The sequence below is a fragment of the Antennarius striatus genome, chromosome 20, assembly GCF_040054535.1.
Source record: "Antennarius striatus isolate MH-2024 chromosome 20, ASM4005453v1, whole genome shotgun sequence".
NCBI lineage: Eukaryota > Metazoa > Chordata > Actinopteri > Lophiiformes > Antennariidae > Antennarius > Antennarius striatus.
In genome coordinates this window covers 13,080,461-13,099,031 of record NC_090795.1, presented here as the reverse complement: position 1 = coordinate 13,099,031, position 18,571 = coordinate 13,080,461, and the positions used below count along the sequence as shown (strand labels likewise).

Sequence of the window (18,571 nt, the reverse complement as noted above, 5' to 3'; positions counted from 1 at the left end):
CACCACACTGAGTAGAGAGTAGAGTATAACTTTATTTATCCCTGGAGGAGGTTCCATCAGGGAAATTAACACCTCCGTCACACACAGCACAGTGAGTACACAGTCATTTTAATACATTGAGCTGCACATTCAATTACAGAAAAAACTTTCAAAATTAAAGTAAAGACTAAGTGAAGGGGAAGAATATCTTGTCACCATGCTCTCTGAATGGGTTGAAGCTTGCCCACCATACTAGCAGGACTCTGGATCTGTGACAAACTTGCCACAAAGATAGTTGTCAGTTTGGGAATCCCAGATAAAATCAGTAGCAACTGGGACACTTATTTACTGCCTGCCTTATCTGGGAATCCCTTGTAAAAGCATTACCAGTTGCCAAATAAGGGAAAGTGGTCTCAGCTTCTTTAGACCACTAACTGCTGGGATCGGACCCACTTCAAAACACTTTCCAGATACGAGTCTAAGTAGCGATGAAGTGCTGTACTATTGTGCAAACCTTTCCTCTGTATTACCTTCATTCACATACAAGTGAAGGCATCACAACCGGCTGATCAACCACTAAATAACTTCAGACGTAAAGACTTGGTGGTGATGGAAGCCCTGAGAGAAATTTGCTGGAAGCAGCACTGTAGGCTGGTGCCTCCTGATCTTCCTGACAACCATACTAGAACTACTTCTGCCTGCATGGCTGCTTGTTTCTGGAGCTTATTAGCATATGAGTGTGGTTAACTACAAGTGGAAATGGGGCCATCTGCTATTCACAACAAAGGCCACAGCGTCCCTTCAGACCCTGACGATGCAGCTCCACCGGGGGGACTGTCCTGCCTCCTCCTAACCGACATGGCTCATTGTCTGCCTACCTTGATGCTACTTGAAAACTGTGTAAAACCAATGTCAACAACAGTCTGGGGATCTTCTGCAACATAAGTGCATTGACAACACTCGGTATCTATACACAGCAGTCAAATTGTCTTCTTTTATGAGGGTAAGGAGACCCTGGCGTTTGCTCCTTCCCATACACAAGACCTATTTTTCTTAGTCAGTACAATAAGATAATCTTAACACAGAAACAATCTGAGCTAATAACTGGGATGACAACAATCTCACATACTACAGACAAGCAGTTAAGTTTGTGGCTGTGTACAACATTACGTTACTGACATTAAATATCTGTGACTGTTTCATAACAATTTCTATTTGTCCAGAAGTTAACCATGATGCTGTTCAGTCTTTCTGCAGTGTACTAATATCTCTTTGGAATCCAGCCTTAACCTTCAGCATCTTTTTCAGAAATTTAAAATAAATCCTTATTTGTTGTGTGGTTTATTGAGGCTTTTGACCAGTCAGAGGTGTTGTTACTTAGTCATCCTTTTTAAATTGTTTTGTCAGCGTGACTGCTGCTTCCTGTCTTCTCCCTGTAGATATACTTAACTACCTCAGTGATTAATTCTCTCTATGCTCCAACTGGATCTCATGTCAATGTCCCACACATGGTATCCTCTAATTTGGAGTAAAACAGCCCTCACTTCTCTTGATTGCATGTACGGATACAGACACACTTAAGTTACTTTCTCTTTACTCTTTACGCCAGACTTCAACTACCGCACGGAGACCTGTCATCTCCATAAGTTTTCTGATGACACAGCAGGGATTGGACGAATCAGTTAGGGTGATGAGAATGTCTGTGTAGGTTCTCAGTCATCCAGGTCATGGTTATCCAGAAGCTGTTTAAGTCAATCCACTGGACGTTAAGAAAGTTCATGAAGACTTCTTCAGAACTGAAGAAGTCTCTTGGATGAGAGACATATGAATCAGTAGGCAGGTAGATAGGTAGATTTTTCTCATAAATTATGTTATCCACCATGTACACATTCAAAGGCCCAGCTATGGCCCTTACAACATCACCATAGCAACACAACAGCAGCACAAAAAGATTGACTCATAAATTACAAATGAGAAATAGAAAAATTCCAACGAAGGAACACTTCTGAGTATTATCTGTAACATGATGATATGAATAACAAATGAATAAATGTGAATAGTGTTTGTCTGACTTGATTTTAACCTTAAACACGTTTAAAAAAAAAAAGTCAGGTTGAAATTGAACATTTGTCAAACCTTCCATAGGTTAACCATGTACAGTTTAAGCAAAGCAGTATCACCAAACATACCATGGAGGCAGGGTTTGCAGGGTTGTTGACAAAACAACCAAGCTAGTGACCAGGCTAGCATCCACCAAGCAAGGATAAATCCCATCTCAGTAAAAAACCAGCAGTAATTAAAGTTCAGTTGCAAAACTTTTTTTTTATCCATCCATACATACATAAACAGAACATAAAATTATATTATATATTTTTTTATATATACAGTACAGTAGTAGTAATTATAGGCGGTAATATCACACAAGCTGAAGTTATTATGTTCGTAGGTCACCGGAAGTACCCATGTGTCATACCGGATATGGTTGGAGTGACGCGTCTAGCCTCACTGTCTGTAACATCTCTAATGCAAGTGGTAAACAACAGGACCCCGAGCAACTTGGGAACATTGTCCGTTAAAACTGTTGGTTGGTATATATTAACAGTGACATAAGTTATTGTTAAAGGGAAATGGAAGAAGACATCTTAACGACGTTGAAAATATTGATAATAGGAGAAAGTGGTGTTGGGAAGTCAAGGTAAGTTAAAATTATCCACACGAAATCGATGTCGTGGCCGACTGCTAATGTTAGCACGCTAGCGTTAGCGTAGCTACAAAGCAGCTGATGCACAGGTCGAAAAGCTTTTAAATTAGGCAGAGAAGCCTCTTGCGCTTGCTTCTTTTTTAAAACACAGTCAAGCCCTGTTGTCTAGCTATTATAAGCTTATTTTAAGAGTATGTGCTACCTATCCAACTAACCTCAGCTAGCTGACGGTAGCTGCTTGTGACGTCACCCTCGTTCACATTTGTTGGTAGATGTTGCAATACACATCACCTGTCAGCTGCCTATAGCGGTACCGCTACACATCCACACTTACATAAGAGCATACACGTCTAGTGGAAAATGTGAAAGCATGACGATCAGAGACCGTCACGGCTTCTGTCGCTGTTAATTAAGGTTGTCATGCAAGAGCCACACCTCGTTTTTAATTACCTGTAATATGTATATTTACAGAATCTGTAGCCACGTCAAGATAAAATGTTAACACCTTCTTCTTCTTGTTTAAAAGACTTAAAGGTTACATATCTTTAACCACAAAGTTGCTTTTTTCCATTATGTAGTAATCAGAGTTTCTTGTTAGCAACCACAAATCAGCCTTATATTCAAAGCAGATGTTTTTACAAAAATCAGTCATGCAATTAATATTGTGTAGAAAGCCAAACAGAGAGTTTGGTGAGGTTCGCAGGTCTCCATGACCATAGTGCAGACTGCATGAAAGAATCCTGGTAGCCAGCCTGAGCCATCAACCATCACATTGAAAAATACCCTCCAGGGGAAACTAATGAGATAAACACAATTTATCGTATACTTTGTAACTTTAATTCAAACAAATATAAGTGAAATAAGTCACAATGTTAAACGTATGAATTACCTGAGAAAGAGAGAAAGATTGACTGAGAAAGAGAAAGATTGTTTTATAGACCGACCCTTGCTGTCTGAAAAGCCTTTCGGAGTATGCTACAGTTATGAATATAATTGGTCAGTATGCCAGCTTTAAAGCTGAGTAATTTGGCCTTCATATTCACCAGTATACACTCTACGTGGTTAATATCTGTTGACCAAATTGGTCAAAATTTTACCAAAAGAAATATTCACACATTCAAGGGATTGTTTCTTATGCCTCTTGAACTGGTGAATCATACAACTGAAACTTCTTGTCTCTTCAACACAGACATTCCTCAGGCTTGGAAGCAACACATTTATGATATATCTTGGTTCTCCTTCACATTAACAGTTGTATTGCATCTCAACAGATGCATCTCACATACCATATAACCATGTTTCACAGTGATGGCGAGTCATTCTGGGTTAGAATTTCAGCTGACCTAACATCAGCTACAAAAGATCTTTTATGTGGTAGTCATAAGATATGCAGCGTGGAAAAAAAGGCATCAAATGCAATTGAGAATTTCCCTTCAAATGCAGGCTGATAGGCTTTTATATATAAAATCTTAAGTATTTGCACAAATTTATTACAATATATCATAAATTACGGTAGTAGTGATGACAAGCTTTTCTTTCTCTACTTTTATTTTATTGGCTTTCATTTTATTTCTGTAATTTATTGATTACAACACGCAACTGTAATTTTAATCTTAGGTCTGTGTCTGTTTTAGTTTTTACGGCAGTCTTTTTCTGTTCTCTACATTCCACAGGAGAGAAGGAGTTTATGCCAAAACCATAACACAGATTTAGGTTTGTTTATATTTGTAGAAAACGGAAGAGTTTGTTGGCCGCCTGTGCACTGTCTGCTAGTGCATCATTCAGGGCTCTTGTTCCAGAAACCAATTATGTATTATTATCAAATAGGCTTTTGCTTAATTCTATAAATGAATACAGACCATGATTAGTTTCAAATGTCATTATTTCAGTTATACTGAGCCAGTTGTGCTGTTGTCAAGTAGCTGCACTGACTGGATTCATTTTTGAGTGGCATATAGATATCTAATTTGTTTCCATGCAATCTTTAGAAGCACTTAAACCATCACAGGGATGTCTACCTGGCATGGAATACACAAATTTTAATTTATCTGAACAAATGACCTGCACAGAACACATTTCTAACTTGGCGCTCTTAAAGCATAGCTCATCAGCTGCATCCCTCTTCATGGCCCATGAGGAAAAATAAGAGAATTATACTTGGGTCAGGGGAAAGGACTGAGCGTACTCCATCATCAGCATTGTGATTAAGGCCTGTGCTCCTGATTAGTCATAGTTAAGAAATGAACCTTGTCTTCCTGACCGTAATGTAGTGATGATGTCATCTGGAGCTTGTACATGTAATGCAGGTGAAGAACAAAGAAATCAAAAGCAATTGAGATCATCCACAATTTGATAAGATTGGTACCACAGGAAATGTGAACAAAGAAAATTGAAACCTAATCCCACAAAAAAAAGGTTTGTTCAACCAACCTGTGTGTAGTGATGCATAAGTCTTAATGTAATTATTTCCGTATTCCTGTCAACAGCCTCCTCCTGAGATTCACTGATGACACGTTTGACCCAGAACAACCAGCAACAATAGGTGAGTAACAAGCAGAAATAATGGGAAGGTGCTGTGTATAATATACAGCGGTAATTTTAAGACAATCTTCAGACAGATCTAAGGGTTCCAAAAATGTTGCAGATGGTAGACACATGCAGTCAAACCCAGGTGATTCATACAAGCAAGTTTTTTATTTAAAATAACCACATTGTGCTTAAACATGAAGGGCAAAGAAATAAAGATATTGTGTTATAAATATACCAACTCATACAACATATTAGCTCACTGATAAACAATACCACGATGTGTAAGTATGGACAAAATCTGTCCAGTTACGGATGCTGCCAGATGTTACGAGTACAATGTATAACAACATACACTGTAATGGTTACTTAAAGATTAAAAGTGGTCATTATCCCTTTTTTAAAAGATAATGTTAAGTTTCAATGATACTTTTGGGAATGTGTTCATCACAGTATGTTTATTACTGAGGCTGTAGTTTGAAGTTTATCTGGACTTCGTTAAAATGAGGGGTGCTTCTAATGTTTTGCAGAAATCGTTTGCTAAAATGAGGAGGGACAGAGTATTAGAAACACATTTCTTTTTACTGCAGTCTAGCACAACATTAGTACTAATAATGAACTTGTTGAATTAACACCTCTGTGAAACATTATAAGTCTCATAAATGTAAAATATGTAGCAGAGCTGCTGTGCTGGATTGTAGTTTATATAGGCGTGTTTAACAAAGTGCTTATACAATATTAAAAAAAACATATTTTAACACAGTATGTGCATTGTAAATTTTCTACACAACGGATTACTATATCCCTTGAGCTTTACTACAGTTACTGAATCTAACACTGAAGTCAAAGGTGCCAGTGGTCAGACTGCATACAAAAATACAACAGCAGTTAAATCTCATTTCAGCAGTTAGAGTATTTGGGTTGTCCAGTGTAATTTCTGCATTTGGACTTTTTAAGAGCTATAAACAACTACGGTAGACAACAGTGGCATTCGGTAATATGAGCATAAACTGTTGTTCGTTCTTTTTCCCTCAGCCTTGCTGAGGCTGCTGGCACAAATACACATTGTACTGAAAAACTATCCACAAAACAGCAGAGCATATGTTATTTCCTCCTAGCCTAGATTTGGCTTGTTGAAAACATTCACCTCCTGTATCAGTTGCACACCCAGTGTTTATTGGATATAATGTAACACAGAAAGTCTTTTTTTATTCTGGAGTCAAAACGGAGTTGACGTTACCATTCAGGAACATGACCCGTCTGGAGGTCTCTTGGATGAGCACTTGGCAAGTGGGAAGCGTAAGCTACCATGATACCACACAGCCACAAAGCTGTTTGATTTATTTCAAACTTAATGTAGAGTTTGCAATGAAATTCTGTGGCAGACCAAACCATCCATCATATCTGGTGAGATGGTCAACTTAGCGGTACATTGTTTTTTTTGCCAACAGAGGTCTTCCAAGTTTGATGGATCCAGTAGTATAAATCAAGTGATGTACGAAGGACAAATCTGTTGTGTTTTCAGGTGGCTTTGAGACTAACAATCAACTCCTCAAGATTTACAATGATCTTATTGTGAATGCTGTCTTTGTTAAAACATCCAGAACCATTTTTTTGTTTTTCAAGGTCAGGCTTTGGATTTCTTCTGCTTTACTTGGCTGGCTGAACCTCTTTGGCCCAACAGATGTCTTTATTGGAATTAGGCCTCCCTCATTGACTCAGAATCCCTAAAGCAGAAATCACTCGTCACCCCTACAGCACTTCAAACCAGGTTGTGTCTCCCTGTGAAATTAGATTTTAGATCATTGTCATATTAGAACACTGTTGGCCTAAATGTATTATGTCGACAACTGTGAATCACTGTGGTAGTCTTTGGTTTGTGATCTTGAGGTTATAGATGACCAGCAGGAAGAAGAGGACCCTTTGATAGTCTTGTGACATTTAGGTCCAGCATAACACAAATAAGGAAAGCGGGACAACGTAGTACAATGATGATCATCCTGCTCATTGCAAACAGCAAGTCTTGTTGTTTTTAACGTAGTAGGGTGTGTGTGTGTGTTTGTGTATTTATAACATAGGATAAAGGGGTTTTGAGGTCCACCATAGGGTTGGCCGGCAGAGCCTGGTCCAGCCTTGGTGTCTGGCTGCTGTATCAACTTGTTGTGATTCAGTAAACAGATGCTTTGTCGTGTGTTCTCTTGGAAAAGCCCATCTGACTCCCTGTTTCCAAAAGCAAGAGGTACTGGTCAAAGTTTAGAGAAAGCTTAAATGTAAACTCCTCTCCATATTCATCTGGCAGCAGTAAGTGAGCGACCCTGTGGGATGGAGGAAGAGCTACTTGTCGTGATTGACTGTGTGAACAGACTGTATATTTTTGTGTGAGGTACACATACTGTATGTTGTATATCCTCGGCCTGTCTTCACATCCCTTTTCTCCTCCTCTGTTTTGGCTCTGAAGCCTTTCCCAGTTCAAGATGTGAAAACAGGCCCATTGCAAATGAGCATTTCCCTGGTAAATCCGTCAGTGGTTGCCTAAACCTAAACGCAAATATGTCATCCAGACATTGCATTCTCTGCTCACTGAGAAACAGCACAAAGGCAATAGAAGAGATTTACTCATTGAGGGACGGGGTGCAACGTTGTAATTTTCATGTAAATGTCTGTTCCTTCAGGATCTGGCAGGATTTGTAGTGATGAATCATGACTTTCTGAACCATTTCACAGGTGGTGGATTTTTATTTTTTATTTTTGAATAAAGACATTTATTGGTTTCATTTCAGAACATTAAAACACACCTTGCCTTCAAGTTCACTGTAGCACTATAATTTAAATTCAAGACATTGGATACGCATGATGCCAGTCTGAAAAGCTGGGGTTAGCAAAAGTTCAGAGACATTGTCTGGTGTCTTTGTTTTTACAATTCATCACTGATAATTATAGTGTGTCGCCGAGGTATAATGTTCTTGGCAGTAACTGGCCAGACCTGCGAGAGACTGAAGCAGGATGAGACACATTTACAGAATGAAAGTGATGGATTGACTCTTTGTGTAGGTGTTGACTTCAAGGTGAAGACCCTCACTGTCGACGGTAACAAGACAAAGCTGGCAATATGGGTAAGTGTCACACTGTCAATTTTCCTCAGTGACACTCATGAGACAAACACACTCCTGTCTCACAAGAGACAAACCATTCAACTGTCCAGTCTAGTGTATTTTCTCTAGTGGCCAGGAGATGGCGCTTTTGCAGCATCCTTTCTGACCACTTGCTCTTTGAGTGTCATGAAGAGTCAGTCTTGTTGCTTGTGCCCGCTTTCCCTCTTTTGCTTTTGTTTGAGATACTTTTTCCTGCAACTATGTCCAGTAGCGCTGAGCTGGTTGTGTTTTGCAGGACACTGCTGGACAGGAGCGCTTCCGAACCCTGACACCTAGTTACTATCGCGGTGCCCAGGGAGTCATTCTGGGTAAGGCAAACTCTTCACACCACTGCTCAAGCCCTAGTATGCATGTGTGTGTGCATGTGTGTGCGTGCGCCCTTGTCACTCCAGGGCCAGGCCCCTGATCGTAAAGAAAGTGATGGCTTTTCATTCTGTGACACACACACGCACACACACTTCCATGCTTTCTCTCTCTTTTTCTCTCTCTCTGGAAGTCAGTTTATACCCCTAAATCTGACTCCTCATATGGACATGCATGTACAGAAATGAATCTGAAGACACATGGATACACACAGGAACTAAGTTAAACCTCTAAAACAGACTTCCTCTGCAGCCTACGTGTTTTGACCACTATAATGATGTATAGAAAAACAAGGCACCTTGCTATAGAGATTTCCCCGCATACTTTCATCTGAGGACTCAAGTCATGTAAACTTGATTACCTCTGCCAAGGAGGTTATGTTTTCACCAGTATCTGTCAACATGTTTGGGAATGACTGCACTCAAAAACTGCCATGTTGGTTTGAACAAAAAATATGATGAAGGAATGGGGCACTGGATTCTGTGTGAGGTTAAGGGTTGGTTATTATATTAACCTTGGATCATGTTCTGTTTTACTCGAAATTAAAAAGTAACTCAGGATTTGGGGCACTAATGTTTTGTTAGGGCTGTACATTTCATTTAAAATAAACCCAAACAAACAGCTTTTTAAATAAAAGGTTTGTTAGAGTAAAACATAAAAAATACTCTTAAATCTGAAAATCACCTTTCTATTAAGTCTTGTTTGTCTGTAAATAATTAATCATTTCATAATAAATCTCATACATTTCATTTAAAAAAGATTCTTTTGTTGTGAAAACATCTTATTGTTACAGTAAATATATTAATAGAAATGTCCTTCCCTGTTTCAGATCTGAAGGAAATGCAGGAAATGTGTATTTATTTATCTGCCTCCATTCTGCTGTTGTCTTGTTTGTATGGTTTCTAACAGTATATGACGTGACACGAAGGGAAACCTTTGCAAAACTGGACAACTGGCTCAGCGAGCTGGAAACGTACTGCACGAGGAACGATCTCGTCAAAATGCTTGTAGGGAATAAAATCGACAGGGTGAGTGTTTGTGTGGTTACATAAAACCTGCTGTTCCTGTCAGGTGAGTAGGGTTGTTTGACTGAAGAGGAGCATGTTTCATTTTCCAAATATGGATTAATGTTAAACTTTTCTCTGTTTGTGTAAAGAAATAAAAATGCTGACTTTTTTTAGGCATAAATTATTTTCCACAGAATAAGCATGACCTGAAATAATTATCTTTTAAGATTTTCTTACAGCCACTTGACAAATTAAAGAAGTGGAAGAGGGTGACAGCCCCATTTCTGTATTTTTAGAACTTGGTGCTTTACTACAATCAGTCAACGGGGATAAATATGCCCGCTAAGTAGAGCATTATGAATTTATTGTGTCCTGCTCTTTGTCTGCGAAAATGACTTTTCCTCTGCCATGTGATGACTGCAGTAGCTTACAGCTCCACCCAGTAGACCTCAAATAAACCATTACCTCTCTTTTGTTTTAGGAAAACCACGAGCTAGACAGGGCAGAAGGGCTGAAGTTTGCAAGAAAACATTCCATGCTTTTTATAGGTAAGTCGGGAGGAATCCCTGCGCTACACAGAGCTGCTGGGCATGAGTTACAGCAGACTGTTACAGAGAGGAAACAGCTTTAGAAATAACTATCATACCTGCTGAGGAATGCCTGCATTCGTCTATAAATAATACGTGCTCCATCCATCACTTTGTAACCACTTATTTGCTTCTGCATTCATTTTTGAGATTAACCAGTACCCTACAATTTGAAATGTCTGCCTTTAATCTTTAATGAAGGACTGAAAAAATAAATGGTAGCTTTTCAAGGGTTAAAATCCGTGCCCCAAATGAATTCTGATTTGACTTGTAGATTGATCCTACAGGAATGACTACTGCAGTGTTTCTGGATAGCATCATGTTTTGGTGCGAGTGTTGACTTTATCTCCTAATAACCTGCTGAGGTTCTCTCGTCACCGTCTGGGGCTGACAGTTGTTGAAACATTTTCCACCACAGGTCAGTCCGGTGTGGGAGTCCGGCACGCGATGACAGCGAGATGCAGACATTAACAGTTGTGGTATCGTCATTTTCCTGTTTTTCCTCACTCCTTTTTGTCTCTTTCTCTATCTGTCTCTCCCCCCCCCCCTTTTTTTTATTTTCCCCTCTTCCAGAGGCGAGCGCTAAAACCAGGGACGGTGTTCAGTGTGCGTTTGAGGAGCTGGTGGAGAAGATCATCCAGACCCCCGGCTTATGGCAGAGCGAGAACCACGGCCGAGGGGTCCAGCTTACTGACGAGGACGCCGGAGGTGGAAGCTGCGGCGGCTACTGCTCCCTGGTGTAGACGGCACACACACTTGAACCACATTCACACACATGAATATACTGTACCACACATTGTGTCGCACAGTCAAACACACATAGACATAAAAACACCCCCTCCCAGTGTGTGCTGAGTTGTGCTCCCTACTCAGATATGAAGGCAGTGGACATCAGACTGTCTCCCCTCCGCTGTGCTGTCAGGGTGGACCGTCCACAAACACACACACACACACACATACACACAGACATTACGTTTTGCACACTTTCTAATAACAATGCTGCGCTAAAATGCAAATGCAGCTCAGCCTTCCTCTTAATGGAATTTTCGTGAGTTTTTCTTTCCTTTGTTTTGTTCTGTGCAGTGTCAGGGCCTCGGTCAAAATATTATCCATTCTCACCTGTTTTTAGAAGTAGGGATATGAGTATGAAGACATAAACCAAAGTTATTCAGGCACATGTTTAAATTTCTGAAGAATGACGATGAGAATATTTTTGACTGAGGGTCCTGTCTTGTCTCCAGCATGCTTATTGTCCATGGAGCACTTTGCCTTAGCAAGCACATCTGTACCAATGCAGGGCCGATTTTTCTCCTGTGCTTGTCGCTCTCTTTCTCTGTCCTGTTTGTGATTCTTCCCTTCAGACTCAGTGAACTTTATACGCTGCCTATGAAGAAGCTTATCAAGACGAGCCATCTTGTATTCCATCCCACCAGTCTCAGTAAAGCGATTGGATCATTTGTCTCTGTTGTCCACACAATTGCCTCATTTCTCTGCAATATAATAGTAACCAAGTATCTGGAATGACGTTTTACTGCTTTTATTGACTTGGCCTTCAACCCTTTGATATATTTTGAAGAGTGCAGTAAGAGATTGGCACTCGAATGCTTTCCACTGCGTGCACGACGAAGAAGGAACCTCTTAAAATTGCACGCTCTCGTCATAATGAGTTGTTTTAATGGAGTGTGACTTACTGGCACTCGCTCACTCAGACAGATAATATCAGTAACATCACTCTCACTGCTGTGGTCTTCATATACTACCCTTTGAGTGGACAGAAACAAAGGGAAAGTGTACAATATTAGACAGGGTTGTGAGTCATAAGGGGTGTTTTTCCACTGAATTTTGAAAATTAAAGCGAAAGCTGTTTCCTCTACATCACTAATGGATTTTGCAGTCCTGCTATCTCTGTGTTTGTATCTGAGAAGAAGTTTAAAGTGAACTGTACGCCTGACCTCTGGCCATGTTTGTAGTATTCGAGTGCTGGTATGATTCTGGGAAATGTAGTTCTGAGAGTTGGATCTTGTAACAGGGATGTTGAAAAGGACATGGATTCAAGCATGTCTTATCACAAATGATATATATTTTTAATCTCTTTTTAATTGCATGGGAAAGTCTGTGTGCCATTTTTTTGTGTTTGTTGTGAACAGCCATCTCTGGCTGTTTAAACACTAACTTTTATTTATCTGAAAAAGGCTCATCATTGGAATTCAATGGTCTTATGTAACAAAAAGGAAGTAGGCTTTTACTTATTAAACTGGTGTAGCTGTCTTTTTTCTGTTACGCTCAAAACTGTATACCTTGTAAATGGTCTATTTTAGGAATCTGGTGGTATACTTCATGTATGAATTGTAAAGTTGAATGTAAACATATTTCACTATAAAACCACCCTGTATTAAAAATAATAAAGTCTTTTTTTAAGCAAATAGAAGCAGATGTATCCAAGATTTGTTGTATCATCTCTGTAAAGTGGAGTGTAAAGCACCTCAGTCTTTCTAAGTGAGGCCGTCATTGTCCTAGAATGCAGCGGAGACGACTGCTAACGCTGCTGTCATCGTTGCCATGTTGGAAATGTCGCTGTTAGGTGATGGTTTTTCACTCGGCGCCCTCACATTCCTCTGTCCCCAGAATAAAGACTTGTGTTTAAACAAGGTCCAAGGAACCCTCAGACTTGAGACGTGTGATCTGTCTAAATCATCCTTTTGGCAGACTCGTCAGGAAACACCACCACAGACCTGTCTCCCCCCTACCAGTGTTTTAACTGGGATGTGCATAATTCCTGGGCGATTATGAAAGGGTGGGCGCTGGCAGCAGGAGCGAGGACTCCTCTCTTGCAGAATGTCCCTCATCTCGTGCCACAGTCCAGGCATCCGTACGGAAATATGTCTCAGTCAAACAACAACGGCGGCTTACGGCATGGCCCGGGCCTTGATGTGGTCGGGTCTGTGCAGAACTAACACTCCTGTTTCCTGCTACCCGCTGCTCTGGGGCTGGACTGGCTTGTTTTCTGATCATTCACAAATCTGACCAATTCACAAATAGCTGCCTCTGTATTTATGCACCTCCATGGGCTTGAGAGACTGGTGTAGAGCTGCTCTATATGTAAAGTGCTGAGAGGACTGATTTGGCAATATTTAAATAAAATTTGATTCGGAATAGAATCACTTTTTATTGCACTTACCAATGCAATGATTTGTATGAAATGGCATTTTCTGCTGATCGCCAATTTTAATTAAAGCGATGAATTTTGTGAATCATCTAATCCATTGATAAATTTTTAGGTGTTTAGGTACGTTATTTTTATTGATCTCATTTCAATTCAATTTCCCAACTATTTTGTTCCATAAACAGAAAAACAAACATCTTTCGCTCGTTTAACAGATTGGTGATTGAATGAATAGGAAACCATTTAGACCAATGAGAATGCTCGTAGCTTTTCACGTCAAACCCACGAGAAGGAATTAAAGAGGAAGAGGATGGTAGTGCAGATGTTGGCAGAACTTTCTGCAAAAAATTGGAAAGTAACAAACTAGAATAACCAGTTAAGAACTGTAATGTAGTCTTCTCAGAGGTCTTATGAAAGCAAGTTTTCATAATCATTGGTTCACCATTAGTTCAGCTGAAAAAATGTTTCTGTTGCCATCATTGGAAATGTTATTAACTACAGCAGTAATAATAATTGTAAATAATACAAATGTCAGAATCAGTGTTACACTCTGCAATGATTTTGTTTCATGCAAACACAGACCTAAACCCAATAATATGAATTTAAAATCATAAAAGAAAAAATAAAGTTTAGCTGACAAAATCTTAAGGGTGCATATGTCTGCATTTGGAAGGGTTTATGAAGGAGGTTTATCTTCTTTTTTAGAGATATTGCCTCTTCATAGTTCTGAAGTTGTGAACCGAAATGACAAACTATTTCACTGATTTCTTTATTTTGCCTTTTTTTGCACGTTCAGGCAGAGTTGAAATCTTTTTGTTGTCTGTTATATATTCTGCTCTGACGAGCAAACCTTTTTTTTTTTAAATTGTGGGGATGTCTTTCTCCTTGAATACATCATTGTATTCCATTTTCATATAAGTTGATTGATAAATGAAATATAATAATTCTAGCGCTACCATTCTATGACAGTCATTTCAGGAAAGTAACCAACAAAGCAACAGCTTTCAGTCTCATCTTGTGTCTGTGTATATCAGGATGTGAAAAGATTATATGGTTATGAATAAAAAAAATTTCCACATAAATAAAAAAATACATCATTTGTAAATTTATCTTTTTCACAGGCTTCTAAAACTGTTAACGGCCACACAATAATATATGTTCACAACGATAATTCTAGCATGTTGATGTTTAGCAGGTGTGTAATGTGTTTGCTATTTAACTATAGATTACTAACATTTGTAAATTCACAACTATATGGAAAAGGCAAGGCTACAAATACATAAATGATTTCATGCTAATTAATCCAAAAGCAATTGAGATTTTTCTCTTGGAGCAAACAGTGAACAGACAAAGACATTCCCATCCCCAAAATAGAATAAAAAAAAGGCCCAAGATGAAATGTATGCCACCTGTGGCGAAACCCATTGTTTCATTTTTCACTCTTTCACATCCTGGTCTCAGTCACGTGCCAAACTCCCAAAACAGTCATTGTCCTGCCCCACCTTGCTGCCTTAGAAGCATGTGAGCAGCCCTGCAGGGGCAGTTTGACAGACTGCTTTTTGTCTTGCTGTCTGTGTCGGAGCGTGCAGCCAGGTGCTAACCCCACAGAGCAGGTCTGGCTATCATTAATGCATCCTCGTCTCCCCGCTCCTCCTCAGGCTGCTGTATGGTTTAGCGCTCAGACGGGCCCCTCGGGGGAGCAGTCATGCTGTCATGTAAAAAATGTTACAAGACGTTGGGCATCATTTCAGAAGGTGTTGGGTTCCAAGACGTCACTCATGCTCTCATGCTCATCGTCGACTTGCGTTTGGATAATAATTTTGCCATGCTAGCTGAAGAGGAAATAAGAGAGACGCAAGACAATTGGAAAGACCATCCTCTACCACCAACACCTGAACTGAGTAGAAGACAGAAACTAATACATCCACCATGAGGGCAGCCCTGTGATAATGGGAATGTGATAGGACCGATGGCACTGTGAGGTGCAGCAGGCCTGCCTTGAACAAACTTTAACAGAGTTTTTGGACATGAAAGCAGAGCGCTCAGTTCTGTGGTTGAATCTCTACAAACTTATTTTCTCTCCAGACGGCCTTCCTTGTTCTGGACTGAAAGACTCCGAGGCACCCATAGGTCTGTGGATTGTTTCTCTGTTTATGTTCCCAATGTGAGGTAGAGGAAAATGCCCCGTTGCTCCCGTTCTCTCCTTCCAAAGTGGAGCTCTGGTCTCTCTTAGGTTACCCTGTGAGCACCAGAAGACTGAGGTAATGACCACCATGCCCAGAACTGATGGCTCTGTCACCGCAGGTGGAAACACTTTGATTACGTGGAACCTTGTGTTTACGTTGTTACACCCGTTCGCCTTTAGACCCTTTGACATTTCACCAGGCGATGGGAGCGTCCTGTTTCAGGATCTGTTATGAGCTGCGTGACCTGCTGTAGGCCTCGGAGTCCTTTGGGTTACAGAGAAGTCAGTCAACCCCCTCTACCCCCTTTTTTTTTTTTTCTTGACCTCAATATGACAGTATCTGAACCTTCTTGTGTGGGCTTGGTTCAGTATTTTTATATTAAATAATGTTTCGGTGAAAGAAATGACCTGAGTGGTCCTAATTGTAAATGTGTATAGAAGAACATTTTTGGAAGAAGTTGTACCAGGATTTTGTCAACAGGGAGAATTAGCTCCATCCTCAGAAGCAGCAGGCCTGCATATGCAGCCATCAATCACACCAGGTCGTATAACTCAATAAGAGAAGGTCTTGGGTGAGTAGGAAACCTCGATCCTTGTTTGGTGTGAACCTCTGGCCTCGGATCCATGTAAGTCAATTCAGCTCATAATAGAACTGAAATTGAGTTTCCTCTTACTTGATAGTCTGTCAATCGAATTTAAACCTAAATGATAGTATTGTAACCCACTCCCATTATTTTCAATAACCCTGCATGGAGACTAGACAGAAAGCAGGATTCTCCTCGCCCTCATAGAGAAAAAAAACTCCCCTCGCTGTGGGGGTTGCTTTCATCTCATCCTCAAGTTTCTGTGGCAATAAGCATGAGGACTGAAGACCGACCATCATCAGGGGGACTGTAAAACGTAGAAACAAAATGGGAGGATGAGTAACTTCATTCATCATCCCATCACCGTCTCTCATCCCATGTGGCGTATCTCAGGCCACACGCCGCCTCTCCCGCTCAGATTATGTAACCATGTCCTCATTCGGTGGATCAGAAGCTCTCGCCACATCTTACTCACGCTACCGCTACAACAGCGAAGCAAATAGCCATGTTCGCAGGACATTGGCTTCTATAATAAACTAATCACTTTGTATCAACACAGTGGGTGTAAGCTTTCTGCACGCCTCGAACATTTTCACCGACTGGACGCATGCCTCTGCTGCTGCACTTTGGTCCCAGCGGAGAAAAAAAAATCCATATTAATAAAATTTCCTTTTGGGTGAGATGATTGGCATGTATTGAAACAAATTCATTATTTTGTATAAATAATCTGTCCCATGGTGTAATTGCAGTGCTTGTTTTTCTTTGCCAAGCTGATCTCAATTTTGGGGTCGGAATAGAAACTTTGTTGTAAACCACGAAGACCGAAGGACCCAGTTTTGACTTTAAAGGGGCAAGGATTTGAGAAGGGCCCGGGACAATCATCCTGGTTCCTCTGAGAGTTTCCACCAGGTCAGACGTTAGCCTGGCAGAGCTCAGATGTAGAGTTCAGAGTATGAATGATTGGCACTTTCCTACACTTTGTACCATCTTGTATTTTGAGGTCATGACCTTATTAGTCCACTGTAGCTTTTTTTTTTGTGTCATACATTTTTAGTTTTTTGTGCCCTGGATGTGACCCAGGGTTAAATTTTATTACTCCAAACCACAGGAAGTTCAGGCTCTTTACCTCTATAGCAGACAATTGAATTTGAAAACACACAGCCAACCTCTACTTCTCCCACCCTCCCACCAGCAAGCGTAAGTCAAATAAAGCTCTCTCTAAGGAAATCATACCCAGGTCACACAAACAAAAGACACTTCAGATGTGTGGGGGTTTCTTTTAATTCCAACTGTGTGTGTCCATGAAGCACTTTGTTGCAAGATTTTCTTTCAGTCAGATTAAGAAGAATAACAGAGGTGTGACAAGTGTTTTGTAATTACATAGCTCGCTAGAGTCATTTAGTGGGGTTCAAGCGCAGGTACTTCTGTCCAGCTAATGGCCTAAGAGAAGACTTTATTTGATATCTGGTTACTCAAAGCGTCTTGAGGATAAAGAAATAAGGAGCGGGTCCTCAACAACAAGGGCCACAGCACACGGTTGTTTGATAGCTTTGGTGGATTTTTGTAAAAGCTTTACGGAAATCTGATCAATATAGATACCTAAACATAAAATGTTATTTATTATTTAGCAGTTAAATGTTTACCCATGTAAAATCATGTTCAGTAGCCTGTTTTAGCCTATTTAGAGACACATATTTAATACTTTCTTCTTTCCCTTTGAGCTCATTTATAGATAAACATGTGAGACTTTAGTTGTAGATTTACATCTCAGAGGCACTTTATGTCATGAAATCCACCAACTCTGCTAAGTTAAGCTACATTTTTGGAAATTTTTGAATTGTTGTCTGTATCATGAAGTAGTTTAAACAGATTGATAATATTAGATCATTGAAAAGAGATTCTATAATAACAGTAAGTGGGCAGACAAGGGTTTTGATCACTGGTGATGAAAAAATTTTTTAATCCTGTAAAGTTAACATGCTGATTTTTTTTCTCTTTGGTATAGTGTGTTTTTGCAGCCTTGCATGGTTTGGTTTTGTAAGGCGACGCTGTTCTTGGGTGCTGGAGAGAAATGTTTCGGATTGTTTGTTTCGGCTGAAGAAAACTTGTTACTTGCTAAACCACATGTATAAACGTGTGGGATTCCTTCAGGCCTTTCCCTGCCTGCACACAGTGTCTGTGTGACTGTGTCTGGGGTGTGCTGGTGGCTGAAGGACTGGGCTGACTGTTTTGTTGACACCTCACCACCTCCAGCTGCAACATGCATCACTTTATCACCCGACTGGACTCCAGCTCGTCTTAGCATCACGCTGTGCATTCACAAT

The 18,571-nt window shown here is 40.2% G+C and overlaps 1 protein-coding gene across 1 annotated transcript; it reads left to right on the top strand.

The window, feature by feature from the left end:
• The first annotated feature begins 2,479 nt into the window (after positions 1 to 2,479).
• Positions 2,480 to 14,089, top strand: rab18a (RAB18A, member RAS oncogene family). Its single transcript, XM_068304336.1, has 7 exons — positions 2,480 to 2,674; positions 5,167 to 5,222; positions 8,258 to 8,319; positions 8,594 to 8,666; positions 9,631 to 9,749; positions 10,210 to 10,276; positions 10,889 to 14,089. The coding sequence occupies exons 1-7, from the start codon at positions 2,607 to 2,609 to the stop codon at positions 11,056 to 11,058; spliced, it is 615 nt and encodes a 204-aa protein (XP_068160437.1). The 5' UTR covers positions 2,480 to 2,606; the 3' UTR covers positions 11,059 to 14,089.
• Positions 14,090 to 18,571: the final 4,482 nt, after the last annotated feature.